This window comes from Arvicola amphibius, chromosome 17 (genome assembly GCF_903992535.2).
Source record: "Arvicola amphibius chromosome 17, mArvAmp1.2, whole genome shotgun sequence".
NCBI lineage: Eukaryota > Metazoa > Chordata > Mammalia > Rodentia > Cricetidae > Arvicola > Arvicola amphibius.
Window position 1 is genome coordinate 586,055 of NC_052063.2, and position 20,567 is coordinate 606,621.

Genomic DNA, 20,567 nt, shown 5'->3' on the forward strand with positions numbered 1-20,567 from the left:
AAAATTAGGGAGACAATATTTCAAAATAAAAACTAAAAATAGTCCTGACAGATTGGTTTAATGGTAGAACACTTGCTGAGTGTACACAGGACCCTAGATGCATTTCTTAACATCTAAAAGATAAAAAAAAAAAAAAAAAGCCATCCTAGTTGTTAGTGTACTCAGATCTTAATACAGGTCGGTTGTCTGAAATATCAAGATACAGCTAACCCCCCAGTGGTTTCCATGTGTGTGCCTATTGTCTTAACCTTCTTATGAGAGAAATAAAATTCTCACTCCAATTTTACAGAGCAGAAAATTGGGGCACAAAACCTCCACCAGCCTAACCTAATACCACAGGAATGTTCCTTCATCAGGATGCAGCCTCTCAAGCTACACAGTACCTACCACTTCTGAATATCTCCTAGACATAGGGACAAAGGATCAGTTATTGTGTCTCTGAGTTTGGAAAGCAGTAGAGCCCAGGGGACTTGTTTCTTAAACTGTCTGACCACGATCATCTAAAACCAGGAGCTGTCGCATGTCTGCTCTGTAAGCGGAACGATCGCTAACTGTTCTAGACGTCAAATCCCCATTTCCTCTTTTGTCCTCCCACTTCTCTAAGAGTGTGTTTTAATCCAGGCCACTACTCTGAGAGCTTTCCGTGGGGCACATGCACTGTTTGCTAACAGAAATGATCCCCATTCCACCGCAGATGCGAACGACTGGGAAATGGGAGTGGAAATGGTTCCAGTGACTGTTGATGCTCAGTGAGGGAAAAGTCCTTGCCCAGTATGTGCTTGTATGCATGAAGCCATGTAGTGGGCCTGTGGGGTCTTCATGTGCATTAGACCCAACTCCTGCTTGCACACACATACTCCTGTAGCAGAGTTTTCTCAATCTTGGCACAGTGCTGTATAAATTCTGCCACAGGCCCTGATCCTGCTTCTTATAGATCATCCCAGACCCCTGTAGCCTCGCTCAGTGTGGGACCTGGCACACAAAATGCCTTTGGTCAGTGTCAAGTGTATTCACTCTGCCCTTGGAGATGGCAAGAGCAGAGGTGTGTGTGGGTCCTGCTGCGAGTGGGCATAGCACCAGAAACTGGCCAGGAGTGACCTGAACATCCTTCCTGAGGGGACAAGTCAGTCTTCATTTCACCAGAAAGGAACTCAGAGATCATGGCTGCCTGTGTGCTAACATAGGAGGTGAGGATGAAGTCAGGGTGGCACCCCAAGTCACCACCACCCCCATCTCTTATATTTCCCATTTTTTTTTTTTTTGAGTACTGGAAATCAAATTCAAGCAAGCTACATCCCTGGCCCATGAAGATTTTTTTTAATGACCTGAATGTCTCTGACACACACACACACACACACACACACACACACACACTACAGAATGCATCATTCCGACTATCAATAGGGTTTACCACATTAGTTACTTTCCTCATTAGGTAACAACATTCCTGGCAAATGCAAGTTAATAAAGAAAAGGTTTACTTTGTTACAAAGTTTGAGGATACAAGCCATCACAGTGGGGACAGTGTGGAAAGAGGAGTGTGAGTTGGCTGGTGGCATTGTGTCCATAATCAGGAAACAGAAAGGAATGCAGTGCTCAGCTCTTTCTTCTTTCTATGCAGAACTAGGATCTCAGCCCATGGAACGGTACCTCCTGTAGTTAGAGTGGGCTTTCCCACCTCAGTTAGTCTAATCCGGAAGCACTCTCAGCCATGCCCAAAGGCTTGCCTGTTAGGTAATTCTAGATCCTGTCAAACTGACAGTGTCATTCACCACACCAACTTAACCTCCTTTGGCTCAGTCTTGACAAAGATACTGCTCTTTCATTCACTGCATATTTATTGAGCACCTGCTGTGTGCCAGATACTCTCTAAGCCTCAGGCATCTTTAAGTAGAGATGGGCTCCTTCCACAGGCACCTGCAGCACTGACACAGATGCGCCTGCAGCACTGACACAGATGCACCTGCAGCACTGACACAGATGCACCCTCAGAGCTGACACAGATGCACTTTCAGCACTGACACATGCACCTGCAGCACTGACACACAGGTACCTGCAGCACTGACACAGATGCATACTCAGCACTGACACAGATGTGCCTGCAGTAGTGACACACATGCACCTGCAGCACAGACACAGATGTGCATGTGGCACTGACAGATGCACCTGCAGCACTGACACATGTGTCTGCAGCATCAACACAGATGCACCCTCCGCGCTGACACAGATGTACCTGCAGCACTGACATAGATGTGCCTGTGGCACTGAAAGATGCACCTGCAGCACTGACACAGATGCACAGATGGCACTGACACAGATGCACCCTCAGCGCTTACACAGATGCACCTGCAGCACCGACACATATGCACCTGCAGCACCGACACATATGCACCTCTGGCACTGACACAGATGCACCCTCAGCACTGACACAGATGCACCTGCAGCACTGACACAGATGCACCTGCAGCACCGACACAGATGCACCCTCAGCGCTGACACAGATGCACTTGCAGCACCGACACATATGCACCTGCAGCACTGACACAGATGCACCTCTGGCACTAACACATGCACCTGCAGCACCAACACATATGCACCTCTGGCACTGACACAGATGCACCCTCAGCACTGGCACAGATGCACCTGCAGCACTGACACAGATGCACCCTCAGTGCTGACACAGATGCACCTGCAGCACCGACACATATGCACCTGCAGCACTGACACAGATGCACCTCTGGCACTGACACATGCACCTGCAGCACCGACATATATGCACCTCTGGCACTGACACAGATGCACCTGCAGCACTTACAGATGCACAGATGGCAGTGGATAAATACCAGTGTGAGGTAATTACCAAAGGAGGAAAACAGAGTAAGCCTGGAGATGGTTATTCTCTCCATTATATAGATGAGGAAACTGGAGCTCAGGCAAAAGCTCAAACCTCAAGGACAAACAATGACTGTGGTTAGAATTCACTGTGTGCTAACGGCATGTCAGGTGTCTTTTGTGCACTCACTTCAACCATATTATCCACTGCCCGGTGAGAGTTTTGTTACCCTTGTTTTCCAAAGGAATCCTGAGTCATTGAGCTTGAATATCCCACCCTGAGATGAAACGCTGGGAAACAGCTAAGTCAGGCCCCAGCATAGGCTGCCCCGCTCTCCTTTGAACTCCAGTCTCATTGATCCATTACGTTCTATGACTGTCGTTTCTGTAAGAGAGAAGGGGAAGATGCAGCATGACAGTCCCTGCCCTTGAGGAAGCCCCTGGGAGCCTTGGCAGTGTACCATGGTGGGATGGTCATAACTAAGAGTCTACTTCAGGAAAGTGAGGATCGTATCAGTCCCCAGGCAGGGTTCTCTCTCCACAGGAGGGGGTGCATGCCAAAGTGGGGCTTTCAAAAGACAGAGACTAATGCTTCAGGCACCCGAGGCCTTCAAGGGACAGCAACATGCTATTTTGGCATCCTTGCATCTCTCAAGCACCTGGATCCAGGTACGCATGTTCCCAAGGCACCATGGGAGCTCAGTGCTGAGGCAGGTAGCTTGTCCCATGAGGAGTCCAGAATGAGCCCATGCAACCTCCCCAATCCAAGAGGGCAGTCAAAGTAAAACAAAGGAACATGTTCTCTTTACAGCAGTGCCCAGTGCATCATCTCAGAGATGGGGGTAGACTAATTGGTCTCCCTCTGAGAAGCTGGAGAGACATGGGGTATAGGTCACCCCATGTTCCTGGAAAGGATGTGGCTTGGAACTACTATATAGCAATACCTCTTAGGTCTTTCCAAACTGTAAAGTTAGAGAACGTGTCCTCTAATTCTTTCTCAAGTGGCCTTTGGGGGACCCCAAGGGCTTTGTCAGTGGCATAGGAGGCAGCCCCACCACCAAGTGTTCCAAGCTCAAGTCATATCTAACTTGGAGTCTATGTATTTGTCCTTCCTTCAGAGGGTTACACAAAAAAAAAAGCTTTGAAATTTATCATTTGCTACTGTGTGTTATAATTAATCTAAATTCTGAGGTAAAAGCCCTGAGATGCCTGGTGTCTTTGACTAGCATGTTACTGTAGCCTTTCTACCTATGTGTCTAACTCTGAAAGAAATGAGGTCTGCGCTTCTTACCTCTTGTAATGAGCTGCTAAGTGGATTTAATCAAACATTAAAGAGATGCCCACATCCTCCTTTTCTTCCATCACGAATGTAACCCTTTGAAGCATCATGCCATTATGTGTGTGAGAATCTTGTTCCCAGGCAGGGATGGACTCCCATAGCTCCAGGGAGAATGGCCTTGCTCCCAAGCACCTGTGCATTAAAGTAGGGCTCCCAGGGATGGTTGGGCCTCTGTTCAGAGCTAGGCTTCTGAGCCAGTGCTTTTCTCCCACAGGACCTGATCTGTGTTCAATTCTGCTTGTATTTTGGCATGCAAAGATCCCTGGAAGTAATGAGCCAGGCACAAAAGGTCACAAGATGACACATAATGTGTAATTTTACTGGTGTGTGTGTGTGTGTGTGTGTGTGTGCGTGTGCGTGCGTGCGTGCGTGTGTGTGTGTGTGTGTGTGATGTTGGAAATACAGAACATAAATGGATGTGGAATGTGGGTGGTCCTTGACTCTCTCTCTCTCTCTCTCTCTCTCTCTCTCTCTCTCTCTCTCTCTCCCTCTCTCTCTCTCTGTCTCTGTCTCTCTCTGTCTCTCTGTGTTTCTCTCTCATACACACACACACACACACACACACACACACACACACTTTGCTCTGCTATTGGATATTTTTTCTTTAAATTGAATTCCAATGTGTTTTTATCCACTTAGGGGAACATTTGGACCCCAAGAAGGTAGTTGGACTAGTCACTGCCTCTGCACTAGTCACCCTTCTCTGGAGGCTTTAAAGCCCGACCTTATACCAATGTGTTTGGAAGCCAGACCTGGATCTGGAGACAAAGAGAAGTGAGCTGAGCTGGATCAAGAGAAGTAACAAGGAGTAAAGTGTACTAATTTTAGCATCTATGATGGATAGTAGTTACAGATCCCTATAGCTTCCCCTGGCACCCACTGGGCTGTGTCCTGCACCTTCCACCCTGTGACAGCTGGACAGACATACTCATAAACCTCAGATTGCAACCTCAGATTGTTGCCTTAAATAGAGGTGTGGGGCATGCCGTCGGGTGCCAAGTCTGGCAGAACTGGGGACCTCGGCACTTGTCCTCGGAGGATGCTCAGGGAGTACCACTTAAGAGGGCCAGGTTTCTGTTCCCTTCAGTGTTGGAGGCTGATGTCATCATCAACCCCCAAACTAGGCCATGCTGCCTGTCGAGATCCTCTCCTGGCTCTGGTCCTGGGGACTCTTCATTCCTGCTCCATCACTTCTGTTACTTAGCTCCCACCCCCATCACTTCCTCTTCAGGTCTGTGATTCATAACTGATTTTCTTCCTTTCTTTTAATTACTTATATATCAACACTATTTAGCACTACATGCTAGATACATTATCACTGAAAGCTTGTAGCATCATACGAGGCTATCTGACCAGATACCCACTGTAAAGATAGGAAGGCTAAGGCACACTGCAGATTCAATGACCTCAGTGAGGTGTGCACATCCATACCTGGGTTTCACATGGGTCTTAAGAGATCTGAACTCAGGTCCTCCTGCTTCCACAGCAGACATTTTACCAGACTGACCCATCTCCCCAGTTCCTGCTGCTATTAGTTTCAAAGTCACTTAGAGATAAAAGCTACATGATTCTGTAGAAGGCTCACCAATGATGCTTCCTAGAATCCAGGATGGAAACAGGCAGATCCCTGGAGCCCATTGTTCAGCCAGCATAGCTCAGTCACTCAGCCCCAGGTTCAGAGAAAGATTGTGACTCAGAAAGCAATAAGATGGGCAGGGACTCCTAGCTTCCACAGGCACACACACCCACAGACGTGTACATACAAGAACATGTACACGTATATCTTATACACATGAGTACCAAAATATTATTCCTCTTTTATATAGTGTCTATTTTAAATGCCAGTCATATTTCATTTGGAATACTTTCCTAAAACATCCCTGTGGATGGCAAGAAAAATCTTAAGATTTCTATAGATACTAGACAGAAAATACGTCAAAGAAACATGACTGGGAAGGTGGCAAAGGAAAGTATAGTGAGGCAGCAGATTTCACAGATGGATGATTCAAACTATGGGTGATGGTGCACAGTGCTGGGTTCACATACACAACCATAAACTGTGAAGGGGTGCACATCCTATGGAAAAAATTGGTAGGTAGCTCCTCAAATATCTATTTATTTTTTTATGTGTGCATTTTCCTGTATGTAGTATGTACATCGAATGCATATGGAAGTCAGAGAAAAGTTTTGAATTCCCTGGAGCTGGAATTAGAGATGATTGTGAGTCACCAGTGGGAACTTGGAACCTCTGGGTCCTCTGCAGGAGGACCAGAGCTCTTAAACACAGAGCCCTCTCTCCAGCCTCGAGCTTGGGTGATTTTCTACAAAGTTAAACATGCATGCACTGCAGGATCCATTCTCTTATAAGAACTTTCTTCAGGAGAAATAAAGCATGCCCACTGAATGACATGCATATGAATCTTTGAAACAGCTTTATTCGTAGCAAGCCCAAGCTAGGGACAAACCAGATATCCATCAGCTGGTGAATCTGTAAGCTGAAGGTGGCACATCCACATGTGTCCTCTGAGAGACAGGACAGCTCCTCTGAGAGACAGGACAGCTCAGGAGGGGACTGTTTGTCTCTCATGCAGAGTTAAACTCACCTAACATCGCCTAAAACATCACATACTTGTCTGCTGACTTGTGTGGATCAAAGTTCTGGGCAGGCTTGGCTGGGTTTTCTACAAGAGTCTAACACAAATGCCAGCAGGGTCTCTGCCCTTATGTGAACAGGCAGAGGAGCTACTTACAAGATCATTCAGTGTGTAGGAAGAATTTATTTCTCATACCCATGAACTGAGGATGTGGCTGCTCACTCTTTGTTAGCTGGAGGCCCCTCTCAGCTCTTAGAAGCCATCCTAGCTCCTGAAGCCACACTCAGCTCATTAAGGTCACTTTCAGGTTAAATAACTTACAGTAGAGCCACAGGCTTTGATGCCATTGAAAATAAAGAAGTTTGTCCATTGTATAGAAATGAATCAGTTCCCATGATCCGCTGCTATGTAAGAGCAAAAGTCACAGGAATACACAGACGAGGTTTAGATCCATGGCCATGAAATGACCAAGCTCACTGGAAAACTCACCACACCCAGTTATGGCCATGCATCATTTAGTGAAGAGGACACTATATTAGCTACTCGTTGCTGTGACAAAATGCCTGGCAGAAGCTGTTGAAGGAAGGAAGGAAGGGTCTCTTTTTTTGGCTCATGGTCTGAGCGGATGCCATTCATCATAGGGAGGCACAGCAGTGGGAAAAACAGCTGCTGGTCACGTCGCATCTACTCAGGAAGCAGAGGGAGATGAGCCCTGGTGCTTAGCAGACTTCCTCCTCCATTCAGTTTTGCCCCACTCCTCAAGAGTAGATTTTTCCTCCTCAGTTAAACCTTTCTGAAATGTCCTCACAGGCACACCTAGAACTGTATCACCTAGGTGATTCTAAATCCAGTCAATGGTTGAACCATCAAGACATGGTGGAATCCCTCCATGAACAAGCTTTGCAGAAATTGGTTACACAAACCTTCCAACACGTCAGTCGCTCAGCGTGGCCACTTGCTTCAACCAAGAAATGTCATATTAGTAGACATGTGAGACAGTTGTCAGAACAACAGAATGGACTGTTTAAAATTTTTAATAGTAAATTTTATCATAAGTAGAAGGGACATGCTCCAAAATAACAATAAAAGTGAAGTATGGTCAATGTGGAAGAGGGGCTGTACTCGTCCATCAGCGTCTCCAAGTACGAAATGTGCACATGGTGGCTTCATGCTTTACAGACAGGCACAGAAGGTTTGCTGGGATCGACTTCACCACCAAGTCCTGAGTAATGTGTTTCACTCCAATGTCAGTATGGCCAAGATGTCACTCGTGATGGGTTTTTCAGATCCACCAAAAATCTTTCGTGTGAGTCAAGTTTGATGGCGTGAGTTTGTCCCCTGGGAACCGCATAGCAGAGGGAAAGAACCACAAATTAGCCAGGCGGTGGTGGCGCACGCCTTTAATCCCAGCACTTGGGAGGCAGAGGCAGGTGGATCTCTGAGAGTTCAAGGCCAGCCTGGTCTACAAGAGCTAGCTCCAGAACAGGCTCCAAAGCTACAGAGAAACCCTGTCTTGAAACTGCCCCCCCAAAACAAACAAACAAACAAACAAAAAAACAAGAACCACAAGTTGTCCTCTGACCTCTATGTGTGCATGGTGGTGCACAAACATGTATATGCATTGTATGTATGTGTATTTGTGTGTATGCTCATGCCTCTGTCATGTGGTATGTATGTATAAGCACACGTGTGCATATTATGAGACTAGAGGTCAAAGGACAACTTCAGCTGTCATTCCTGCAGTAATGACCCCTCTTGTATTTTGACACAGGGTTTCTCATTGGCAAAAGGACTCACCAATTAGGCTAGACTCATTGGCTCTGTCTCCCCAGCACTGGAACTGCAAGTGTGTGCCACCATGCAAGCTTTTTAACATAGGACTGGAGATCAAGGCAAGCACTGTACTGGCTGAGCCCTCTCTCTAGCCCTCCACCAAAATCTTCTAGGGTCGCCCCCACCCGTGTGGCCATTGACTGTCAATCAGAACACCTGGGAATGAAAGCAGAGGAGGAGAAGGGACTGGGTTAGAATAATTTTGAAGGTGTCCCAGGGATTCTGTTGTCTAGCTAAGACTGAGGGTCCTTTTGTCCCTGTGCTGGAAAAGGTGGATCCATCAGCTACCAAATCAGCAGAGATTCCATTCCAGACACATCTGGTGAGCCCAGATGGCTTTCTCCAGAGCTGCTCCTTCCTGCTGTTTCTCTGATGGGCATTCAAGCTGGATTCAGCCAAGATCCCATATTAAGGAGTTCCTGTCCACAGTGTAAGGTGCATCTGGAAGCATTTATGCTGGAACCTTTGGCTGGGTGAGGACTTGGAAACCACCGCCATGTGTTTTCAGCAGGGCAGGACCCACATGCGGCCTCTGCCCCTCCACAGCCTTCTTCTGTGCTGAGCCACCCTCACCCATCACTGGCCCCTGAGTTGCTCCCGTTAATCTCATCATTTCATTGCATCTCTGAACTCCTTGCAACTGGCAGGTTTCTAGACACGCAGATGGAAAGCCAGCTGTCATCCCTCCCTGAAGGAAGAACCTGAAGATAAAACTACAGCTAGGGTGTGTGTGCTATGGGCCATGGAAGAGGGGAGGGGAAGCAAAGGAAGGGACAATGCAGAGAAACTATGGGCCATGCCATGGTGGCACACGCCTTTAATCCCAGCACTCAGGAGGCAAAGGAAGGTGAATCCCTGTGAGTTTGAGGCCAGACTGATCTACAAGAGCTAGTTTCAGGACAGCTAGGACTGTTACACAGGGAAACTCTGTCTCGAAAAAAATAAAAACAAAACAAAAACAAACAAACCAACCAACCAACCAGAAGAGGGAAGGGGAAACGTGCTTCTGAGAAGAAACAGTGCCAACATTAACACTTTTTTCGAGTGTTCAGACACATTTTAGAATTTGGAATCATTCTGAATACAGAAAGCAGATTTGTGGAGTGTCTTGTTTTTCATTTATCATATTTACTGCAGATCCTTCTAAAAATTTCAGAGCTTTCCAGACGTGGAGAATCACTGGGACTTCAGCAAGAAGCATCCATAGATGGAGTGGGTTAGAATACCTGACTCTGCAGGGTGATTACAGGAACTCCTCAGCCCCCCCCCCCCCCCCCGGGCCACTGTCCTGTTTAAAAGTCATAAGTGGTAGTCTACACCTGTCATCCCAGTGCTCAGCAGGCTAAAGGAGTAAGATGGTGGAGGCCAGCCTGGGCTACAAATGAGGCCTTGTTGTTATCTTCACCTACCTCAAATGGTAGCTGTTGGGATTCATTAAAGCAAACGTTCTTAAGAAGACAAGTGTCCACCAGTATTAACTGTTGATTCCCTTGGGTCCGGGGCTGAATCTGTAGGATCTGAACACGTGCCTGCATATGTTAAAGTGTATTAACAGAGAAAAACATCTTATCTAGGATCCCTTTACAGACCCTGTGTGTGCCTTTCTTTGGCTGAGCCCTGCCAAGAACTGAAAGGAGCTATGTTGTTGATGTTGGCTCAGTGGCAAAGTGGATTGCTCTTGATTCAGAGGAAACCCTTTTGTGATCAGGATAGGAGGTGATCTCGGGCCCGGGAGGGAGTGGGACGTGTGGGATAGACTGTCCTTTCATGGACAGACTACACCTCCCAATATCCCATCTCTGAGGAAACACTCAGGGTATCTTTTGATGGCTCTCTTTATAAAACAGACAAGGGCTCATCTTGTTTCTCCAGAGGGAGGTCTTCCCCTGAAGGAGCTCACCATGAGAGAAGTGGGGAGATCTATTGATGTGACAGGAAGAATGGAAGCAGCTGTGAACCCTTGGTCCAGCCTGAAGGGTAGAAATGTGTGTCTTTCTAGAACGCTGTACCCACTAGTGTGTGTTTTCTGTGACCACATTGCTGAGTGGGCCCTGGCGAGCTGGGTCTTAACCTGATGGCAGCATGCACGCGACGTGTTGGCATAGATCTTCATGGGAGAAAGCTCAGGACTTGTGTCTCACATCTCTGCTAGCTCCTGTCTCCAGTCTGCAGTGTGCTCTCCTGTCACTCCAAATCAAAACCATTATTTTTTTTCTCAAAATGGTTCCCCTCCCCCACATCCATCTGTACCTCTCACATCCGTTCCAACCACGCTGAGAAGGAACAGCTGCCGGGAGGCCCACCTCTCATCAGCTGCCTTATCTCCTGGATGAATAATGTCCCCTTCCCCGGCAGCAGCGGCCTGGCGGGAGGCCCACAGTGCAGTAGGCTGATGACAGCCCTTAGAGCTAAGACAGCTGTAGGAGGAGAATGGGCTACTTGGGGCCCACGTGGGTGAAACTGAGCCCTCCACCTCTCCATTTCTGGAGGTCCCAACCCCAGGGAACCACATCTCACAGGCAGCCTGACCGGTATACCTCAACACAACACCTAGGGAAACAGAGGTACTTCAGACATAGGTCCTGCTCTTTAGGAATGGGAACTGTTTATGAACCATGATGGGTGTATAGAAATGTTTCATGTCCTGGGAATAGACTTAACTACCCCAGGTCTCAGTTATCTTCATCTGCAAAGTGAGTTGAAATGAATGTTTTACCAAAGTGATGGGTTCTCTGCTCAGGTCTGTGCCAGCCAGTGCATTCAGAAAGCAACACAATTTAGTAACGTTATAGCCAGGGTCTTCTCCATTGCCTGGAGCTAAGGAGAACTACATCCCCAGACAACTGAGGGACTGACACCCCTCCCCCCACACACTTGCTAGAGAGTCAGTCACAGACTTCCATGGCAGCAACCAAGCCCTCATGCCTCAAGTGAGGTGTTAATTATGCTCCAGGTCCCCTGTGTCTCCCACCAAATGCCTTGTTAGCCAACAGAATTCCTTCTCTCTGTCTCTTTCTTCACTGCTGAGTCCCATGCTCCCCCACTTTGTTTTGGGTTCTTCATCTAAGAACCCAGGACAGGGTAAGCCCCTGCTTCCTCAGCCAGCACCCCACAGTGAGTCCTGCCCAATCTTAACCCGGTTCCAATATGATGGACTGCAGCAAGGGACAGAGCTGCAAGGAGAAGAAGCTAAAAGCTACATTCCCAAAATGGAGAACCCAGGAAAGGCCCCCAGAGAGTCTCCTAGCTCAACTCTACCAGTGAGGAAAGAGGGATTCTGAGAGGAGAAATGACATTCCCAAAGGCATACTGCGAGCCAAGGAGAGCGGGGGATGAGGGCTTGATTTTTATCAGTGTTGTTATTTGTCATCTTCTGATCATTTTTTTAATATTATTTTTTAAGCGTCCTTCATGCTACATGTACCAGGATACCGAGACATGAAGCCATGTGTCTTGTGTGTTTTGATATGGACCTTGGGAGTACCTGTGTGCTCAACCCCAGCAAGGCACTGGAGAAAGGTCACAGATGCAGCACACCATGCCCCCGTCTGCGCATATGCACTACAATACAGTTCACGAGCTTTGGGCAAGGGGCTGGAGGTTGAAGTACACAAACACACAGAGACAGACAGACACATGGACGTCCAGTCACTGGTACAAAGCCCTTTTTGTAATGGAGGCTTAAATACCCAGCAGTCAATGGCCAACAGGTGAAATCCCATCCTCTGATCCTCTAGGGAAGGCACAGCTTTTAGTAACTCCAATTAGGAGGCTCTAGCAGAAAAGACCTGAAGGCCAGGACTCCAATTGGTCCCAACACACAGACATCAGCCTAAACACATGTTCTCAAGTCCCTGAAGCACCTGGGTATGGCAGCTCGTGCCAACTAGCCCAGCACTCGGAGACTGAGACAGGAAGTTCTTTGCAAGTCAAGTCTGAGGCTAGTCTAAGCTATGCAGTGAGTTCCGGGTTAGCCTTGGCTACCCAGTGAAATGTTATCTCAAAAAAATTAAAACAAAACAAATAAAATAGTAAGGCAGAGAGATGACATGGATTTCCTACCACAACTTATATGTCCTTGGCAATTTGAAGGGGTCCTAGTGTACTTTGACTAGGTAGAAAAGGTAATGCCATCTGAGTGTAGAAAGTAATAGACAAACATGAGGACTGGAGTCAGCTGACACAGACTGTCATGCCCAATAGCTTTAACAATGAAATAAGGCAAGTATCTAGCTAGGACGACAGTAGAAGAGACTTGTTTCTTGTCTGTCTATCATTGTTTAATTTCATTTCTGTGTATTGTGGTAAATCCTGATCAAAGCAAGTTAGAGGAGGAAGGATTTGTCTAACTTCAGGTCACAGTCCTAGTTTCATTGTGTTACTGAGATCATACACTATGACCAAGAGCAACATGGAGAAAAAAGCGCTTACTTGTCTTTCAAATCCAGGTCACAATACATCACTGAAGGAAGCCAGGGCAGGAGCTCAGGGCAGGGACCTAAAGGAAATAAAGGGGCTCTGTTTGCTGACTCAAGCTCTTACTCATCTAGTTTTCTTTTCCCTTCTTTTTTATTTATTATTTTATCTTTTTTGTTGTTGTTGTTTTTTGAGACGGTTTCTCTGTGTAGCCCTGGCTGTCCTAGAACTTGCTGGCCTGGATCTGCCTGACTCTGCTTCCCATGCTTGGAACTAAACGCATGTGCCACCATGCCTGGTTTCATCTAGTTTTCTTATTTTGCCAAGATTAATTTAGCTAAGGATGGTTCCACCTACAATGGCCTTGGCTCTCATATAGTCATCAATAATCAAGACAGTATCTGTGCCCATAGACCCATCCTACCTACAGGATTCCTCAATTGGGGCTCCACTATCAGGTGGCTCTAGAGTGTATCAAGTTGACAATTAAGATGAACTGGGACAAGTTCATTACTTCAGGAAAGTCGATGCAGGGATTTAAAACATCACATCCGTGGTAAAGAGCAGAGAGAAAACAAACACATAGATCATTGCTTACTTGATGCCCAGCACTCAGCTCATTTTATCTCCTCTTTTACAGTTCAGGGCCAAGCCTAGGGAATGGTGCCACCCACAATGAACTAGGTCTTCCTACATCAATGATAACAATCAAGATAATTCACCACAGTCATTCCCCACAGGCAAACCTGATCTGGCAATTCCTCAGTTATAACTCTTTCCAGATAATCTAAGTTGTATCAAGTTAACCATTAAATATAGGAAGTGTAATCATCTATCTATCCATCCACCTACCCATCATCTATATATGCCTGACAACCATAATCTTTGGTTAACATCAAATTATAAGAAAATGGAGATTTTAAAGGAATACCCAGCCTCCTGCTGCCCTCCTCCCTCTTTACCAAATGAACAGTTTTCCATTTTTCCTCCCACAGACATTATCTTTCAAAGCTTTAGTGATAAAAACAAGTTATCTTGTTAGATAGTTTTAGACACGTGGCAGCGTATAGATTTTCCTGTGATACAATATCACTGTTATAGCTTTTTATCAGAATGAAGATAGCCGCAGGTTAGCATTTTGGTGAATGTTCATCTCCCCATGTTCCTACGTATTTGTGGGTTTGTTGTATAATAGAAAAAACTGAACATTAATTTCCATAGTTTCATAAAGATATTCTAGTTGGGTTTAATATTTGCTACAGTTTAAACGTACATCTTCCCCCCAAATCCATGTGCTAGTATTGGAGATGAATGGGGCCTTGGAGAGTTAGCAAAGTCTTTAGGATGCATCCCTCACTGGTGAGAATAAATGTCCTTGCCACGAGGATCTAGAGAGCTGCCTCACTCCTTCCTAAGCTGCCTGGTAAAGGCTCAAGGGGAGGGCCTGGCCATGAACCAGAAAGTAGGGCTTTACTAGTCACCGACTCATAAACCATAAGAAATAAATTTCTGTTGTTTATAAGCCACCAAGTCTGTGGTATTTTGTTATGGCCCCTGGAATAGACTACTCCTAGGCTGCTGCTTTGGAAAGAGGAGCATGGAAGTGTAGATGTAATGACAAAATAAATCAGAAAAGCTTAGTTAGAAGTTACATGAACAAGGGAATACAGGGCTTCCCAGGGCATTAGATTGCTGAGACTGCTGAACATGCCACACGGCTCTGGCTTAAATGACAGATGTATCTACTCCTAATTCTGGAGGCTCTAAATCTGAAGTCAGGGCATCTGGCCCTCGGGAGGTCTCAGGGAGAACCCTTTCTTGCCTCTTGCTAGCTTCTGATAGCTGTCAGCAGTCTTTGGCATGTTCTGGATTATGGAGCATCATTCCCATCTTTGATTCCTTTATCATTGGTGTTCTGCTGTTCTTATTCTCTGTGTGTGTGTGTGTGTCTCTTTCTCTGTCTCTCTCTCTGCCTCTCTCTCTGTCTCTCTGTCTCTGTCTCTCGTGTGTGAACAGATTCCTCTTACAAAGACAGTTATTAGGTTATGGTCTACTCCATTGCAGTGAGGCCTCATCTTAGCTCAATGCTATCAACAAGCACCCTATTTCCATATCAGCTCACCTTCACAGGTAACAGGGATCAGTACTTCAATGCTCTTGGGAGACATGATTCATCCCAGGATAGGTAGAAACCCCAGGATAAAGGATGGAGGAAGAGAATGAAGCCAGTGACATTCTCTAACATGAAAGAAAAAGAAGAGCCCAGGATGAAGAGACTAAGAGAATAGATACAGGAAGGCTGCTTCCCCCAACAGCCTCTGCCTGTGTTTTATTAACCTCCAAGTACTTACTTAAAAGCTCTGAGATCCATGAGAGCAGGCTGTCCATCAGCTTCTCCAAGTCCCTTCTCCACTGGCACATGTAACTGGCAGCTTCCCCGTGGGCCCCACCAGCCTGGCTGCAGTATCCTGTGTTCTGTTCATTGCCAGATTTCTGGTTGGCTGCCACCTAATATCTTTTGGGCCTAGACTAATTTCTTGCAGTTCCCAGGAAGCGTTGTTAATTCTCAAATCCTCCCATCTGGTGGGTCCAATCCCCGCCCTCTGTACAGCGTGCACATTTTCTGTGATTTGCAGCACAATAGAGTTATGATGAGCCTTAAGGAGTACAGACAGCCCTGATGCTCAGCTCCCCTTCCTCCGTTTTGCTGGTTTACAGCTCCCTGGGTCCCTGTGCCCTAGAGTGTGCACCAAGTTACATGTATACATGCAGGGTAGAGAAGGTTCTAAGAAGTGTAGAGATAGTCCATAATAAACCTGGCGTTTCTCTGCTGGTGTGTACAGAGATCAGAATGTCTGGAGCCTTCGCAGACCTGGCTAGGAACAGATATGATGGGCCAGGCCATGATCTTCAAGTCAGCATGATCTTACTCCTTTGCCAACTTAGATGCTGAAGAACAAGGGATAGTTGCTCATTAGCTGAGGTCACAGGCAAAGCCCTGTCAGGATCCATTCTTGCTACTGCAAGAACTCACATAGTTGAAGGATTTATGACACTTCTCCAGTGGTTCAGAATGACTCAGCCTTGGGCCCCCACCTCTGGACATTGCCTCAAGCCCCTGGTCATCCTGGTAATCCTCATCAACGTACCATCCGTCCTATCCTTACCATTTAGTTATCTGTCATCCGCAATTTCCTTGGAGCACTGACATCCACTTCCAAGCCATACCTGGGTCCAAGGACTGATGTTAAAGTTTAAGGGTAAAATAAGAAGGGACCCAGAAAGAGTCTCCAGTGCCAACTTGTATGGGACTGACTGTCAGAGATCCTACCCAGACATAAAAGGCACAGGACTTGAACCCCGAGAGAGAGAGAGAGAGAGAGAGAGAGAGAGAGAGAGAGAGAGAGAGACAGAGAGACAGAGAGAGAGACAGAGAGACAGACAGAGACAGACAGAGAGAGACAGAGACAGACACAGAAAGAGACAGAGACAGACACAGAGAGAGACACACAGAGAGAGAGAGAAGTCTCCATCAGTTAACTTCTTAGCTGACCACCCCTTTTCCTTACAGTTCACAGACAGAAACTCCAGGAAGTCTGATAAGGTCGTTCATTCTTCATGGGTCCTAATCTAAAACTAGTTCTGACCACAGTGATACAGTTTTCAAATGGGAGGGAATTTGATCATGAGTTCCGCCCTTCAAAGGCACTCTCTCACTGGTGCCCTCTTCTGGCCGTGGTAAGCACTGTATCCACATGCACAACCTTTCTGCATCCCACCCGCCACAGACACATAATTAAAAATAAAATCTTTTCTTAAAAACACCATTCTATTCTTGGAGGCTGGTCTGGCCACTCTCTTCATAAGCAGTGAGGTTTGACTGTATTTTCCTGGTTCTGTCCCTGTAATGAATTCTTCACACAGCTAGAGAAGCTAGGAGGATGATCAGCATGAGATCTCTGACTGCTTCCTCAAGGCGGCCTTATCCCTGGCATGATACTGAGACTGTCATTGTCTACAATGTCAGGAAGGGGTTCTGCCTAACTGTCTGGACCCTCTAAGCAGCAAAGCACAGAGAGAAAGCAAAAGGCAATAGCAGATAGAAGTGTGAAGTAAATACATTCGTGTGCCTTCTTAAGAAGATACACCTAGTAAAAAATATCAACACACTTGATAGAGAAAAGGCAGCCTTATAAGGAACAAAGCGGAGAGCTTTTTAAATGGGAATAGATGTGAGCAGAGACATATAAAAATGACAAAGCAAATGATTGATTAAAAACATCAAAGTCCAGCAACAGAGAGATGCAGGGTATCTTTTAGGGGTGTCACTCATCATATCGAACCCCCTTATAACTGCAGTGTTACAAGGCCTGGTGGTTACAGGCCTGTAATTCCAGCCACTTGAGAGATTAAGGCAAGAAGAAAAATTCAAGGCAAGCCTAGGCTACAGAGGGAGTTCAAGATGTCTGGGCAACTTAATGAGACCACGTCTCAAATAAATAAATCAATAAATAAAATTAATGGTATCTAGCTCAATAGAACAGGCACAAGGTCCTGGATTTAGTTTCCAGGACTGCAAGTAAAAACAAAAACAAACAAAAAACAAAAAAACAACCAAACAAAATGCCCTGAGGGACTGGCAAAGATGTCATGAGATGGCAACTGGGCAAATGAAGCTTGAAAGTGGCTGTGGGGAGGTGTCCTTTAGGGCTAATGTGAGGGAATTACCAAAGGAAGAAAACAGAGTGCTTGTCTAGATGTTCAAGACCCTGAATATGATTGCCAGCAATGATGAAGGGGGGAAGGAAAGGGGACAGAGAGAAAGGAGGAACAAGAGAGGGAAAAGGAAAGAAGGGAAGATGATGAGGAAGGAGCTGTAAGAGGGGAGAGGGAGGAAGAAAGGAAAAAGAAAGAAATTTGTTTTTATAGCTATTGTGTTCATAGAGGAACTATTCATGTCATTGCATTATGTAGAAAATTCCAGAATCATAACTGATAGAAAGCATGAAATCAGTTATGTGTATGAGTGCACACTGTGTATACTAAAATGCATAGTTGGATCAAAATGTGTATATAAAGATTGTTAGGAATTTTCTCTGCATTTTGTAAGATCTCCAACAATTTGTTTACTTCTTTTTACATTCCATGTGGTTTTTTTGGTAAATCATATAAAAGAAGAAAATGGTTCTCATGCAATTGCTTCTGATTGCCATCAAATCCACCTTCATTCCTCCATCTCAGTTGATCTTATTCTAAGATTCTTTTTTTTTAATGTGCATTTATATTTTGCTTGCAAGTATGTCTATGTGAGGGTGTCAGATTCCCCTGGAACTGGAGGTACAGACAATTGTGAGCTGCCATGTGGTTGCCTGGAATTGAACCCAGGTCTTCTGGAAGAGCCGCTAGGGCTCTTAACTGCTAAGCCATCTCTCCAGCACTTCAAGTCTAACTTTAACTTTCTTACACTAAGGCTGACCATTCCCATAAACGCTTCATGTGTCAGACATGAAGACATACCACAGTCTGGTTTAAGTGACCTGTGGAGATAAGTTAGCACTTAGCATTTGTTTTGACAGGAGGGGGCGGTGATGTTCATAGGCATCTCCACCACACCTACCTGTCACATACCTGCCCTGGAGGTGTCAGACACTGGGGTATCTGTTGAGAACCAAGGTCAATGTGACCCAGTCTGCATCGTCTGTATTCTGTCTGTCCTCGGCAGGAGCAAGTCCTCCCATCTGAGAGTTATTTTAGCTTATATTTGAATCATTTCAAAGAGACAGTTTTTGTGAAGTTAAGGATATGACTCCAATTGAGACAGACAGATCAATGGAGCTGTGTTGAGTGTCCACCCTCTGCCCACTGTGAGGCTAGGTTTCTCATGTGTCTTAGAAGTAAGGAGCACAGAAATAAGTTGGCCTTTGACAGTGTGAATAAAACACTGTAAATCTGCTAGGAGCCAGGGTGTGGGGTAAAAAGCACAAGGGCTTAAACCATGACAGAGTTCAAAGGCAACTCTCCTGATTACCAGCTTTGTGGTTTGGGGTGACTTAGTTTCTCAGAGCTGCAAAACCTCCCTGCTGTAAAGTTGGGCAAGGAGAGCCTATCCCAGACCTCCCCCAACTCAGGACCCTGTCTCCAGAGGGACCGAGCAAAGAACCTGTGTACCCTTGGTCTTTGCCACTTTCTAGGGGTTACTACTTAGAAAGCACAAGGCCAGTTTGTTGGGAAATCTACAAGGAAGAAGTCAAGCTGCCAGACAGTTGACAACTGTAGACATAACCCTGCCAGTTACCTGCAACATGTCACTTTGAGCAATTATGTATCTTCCTGGGTATTAGAATATACCTCTGAGGAGTAGGAGCCGAAAGCATCCAATACCCAAGGAAGTCTGTGTATCCTGTACGTTGCTCAGAACCTAGCAAATCTATTGCTCAGTTATTTGAGACATTTCTCTTTGTTGTAAATTAAATAGGAATCTAGGAAACAACCTAAAACCCCAACACAAGAAAATATCTGTTCTTTTCAGCTCATCTGGTTTGCAGCTGGGTGGCTGTGAGTTGTTACCAGCCTCCCCTAACTACCCTCTCTGCTGACAGCAACCACATAGGGTCAGGGCTATAACCAGCAAACCTTGGTTATACTACCATGTGATAATACAGCTGTTGCCCCCTCTCTTGGCAGGTCCTTCAAACCGGACTTCATCCTGGTTCGACAGCATGCCTACAGCATGGCCCTGGCTGAGGACTACCGCAGCCTGGTCATAGGCCTTCAGTATGGAGGGCTTCCTGCTGTCAACTCTCTCTACTCCGTATACAACTTCTGCAGCAAGCCCTGGGTGGTAGGTGAAAGACAGCCCACATGGAGGGAAGTAGGAAGCATTAGGTGGTCTCCTAGGCTGTAAATGGCTCCATTCACCATACAGACCCTCAGCAAGGAGAAGAATCTTATTTAAGCAACTTGACCCCAGGTCTCTTCTGGGAATTACAGCCTGGAAAATAAAATGTATAACACATTATGATACAGGATCATGTAATAGTAATACTAGTCTTGCTGGGGATATAGCTCAGTTGGTAAAGGGTTGGGCTCAGTCTCCACTGCTGTGTAAACCAGATGCATTGATGTACCTATAATCCCAGCACTAAGGAGATAGAGGCAGGAGGGTCAGACAAGGTCATCCTAGTCTACGTAGTAAGAGTTCTAGGCCAGCCCAGGCTATGGGAGACCTTGACTCAAACAAACAACAAGCAAACAAATATACCTTGTTATTTTTAACATCTTAATATAATTTTCCTATTGTTGTTCTTCAAAGTTATCAAACACTTACTGAATACCAGAAAACTGTTGCGGGTACCGACCCTATCACTGTAGTTGAAGATGGCACCATTGTTCTGTCCTACAGAGGAGAAAGCTTAACTTCAGGACTCTCTGGGAACTTAGGACTAGTGCATGGTAAAACTGAACTTTGAAGCCCTCTTTCTCCAACTCTCACACTTGGTTTCTCCCCATTGATCACTAGTCTCAAACCTTCAGTTGGTTTACTTGTTTCCATT

At 45.9% G+C, this 20,567-nt stretch overlaps 1 protein-coding gene across 2 annotated transcripts in view; it reads left to right on the forward strand.

The window, feature by feature from the left end:
- Syn3 (synapsin III) overlaps positions 1-20,567 on the forward strand; it is a 360,471-nt gene that overhangs the window by 84,964 nt on the left and 254,940 nt on the right. For both annotated transcript variants that reach the window (XM_038314795.1, XM_038314794.1), the window contains one exon: positions 19,699-19,855. In XM_038314795.1, coding sequence (XP_038170723.1) covers positions 19,699-19,855 — 157 coding nt within the window. The remainder of the gene's footprint in view (positions 1-19,698; positions 19,856-20,567) is intronic.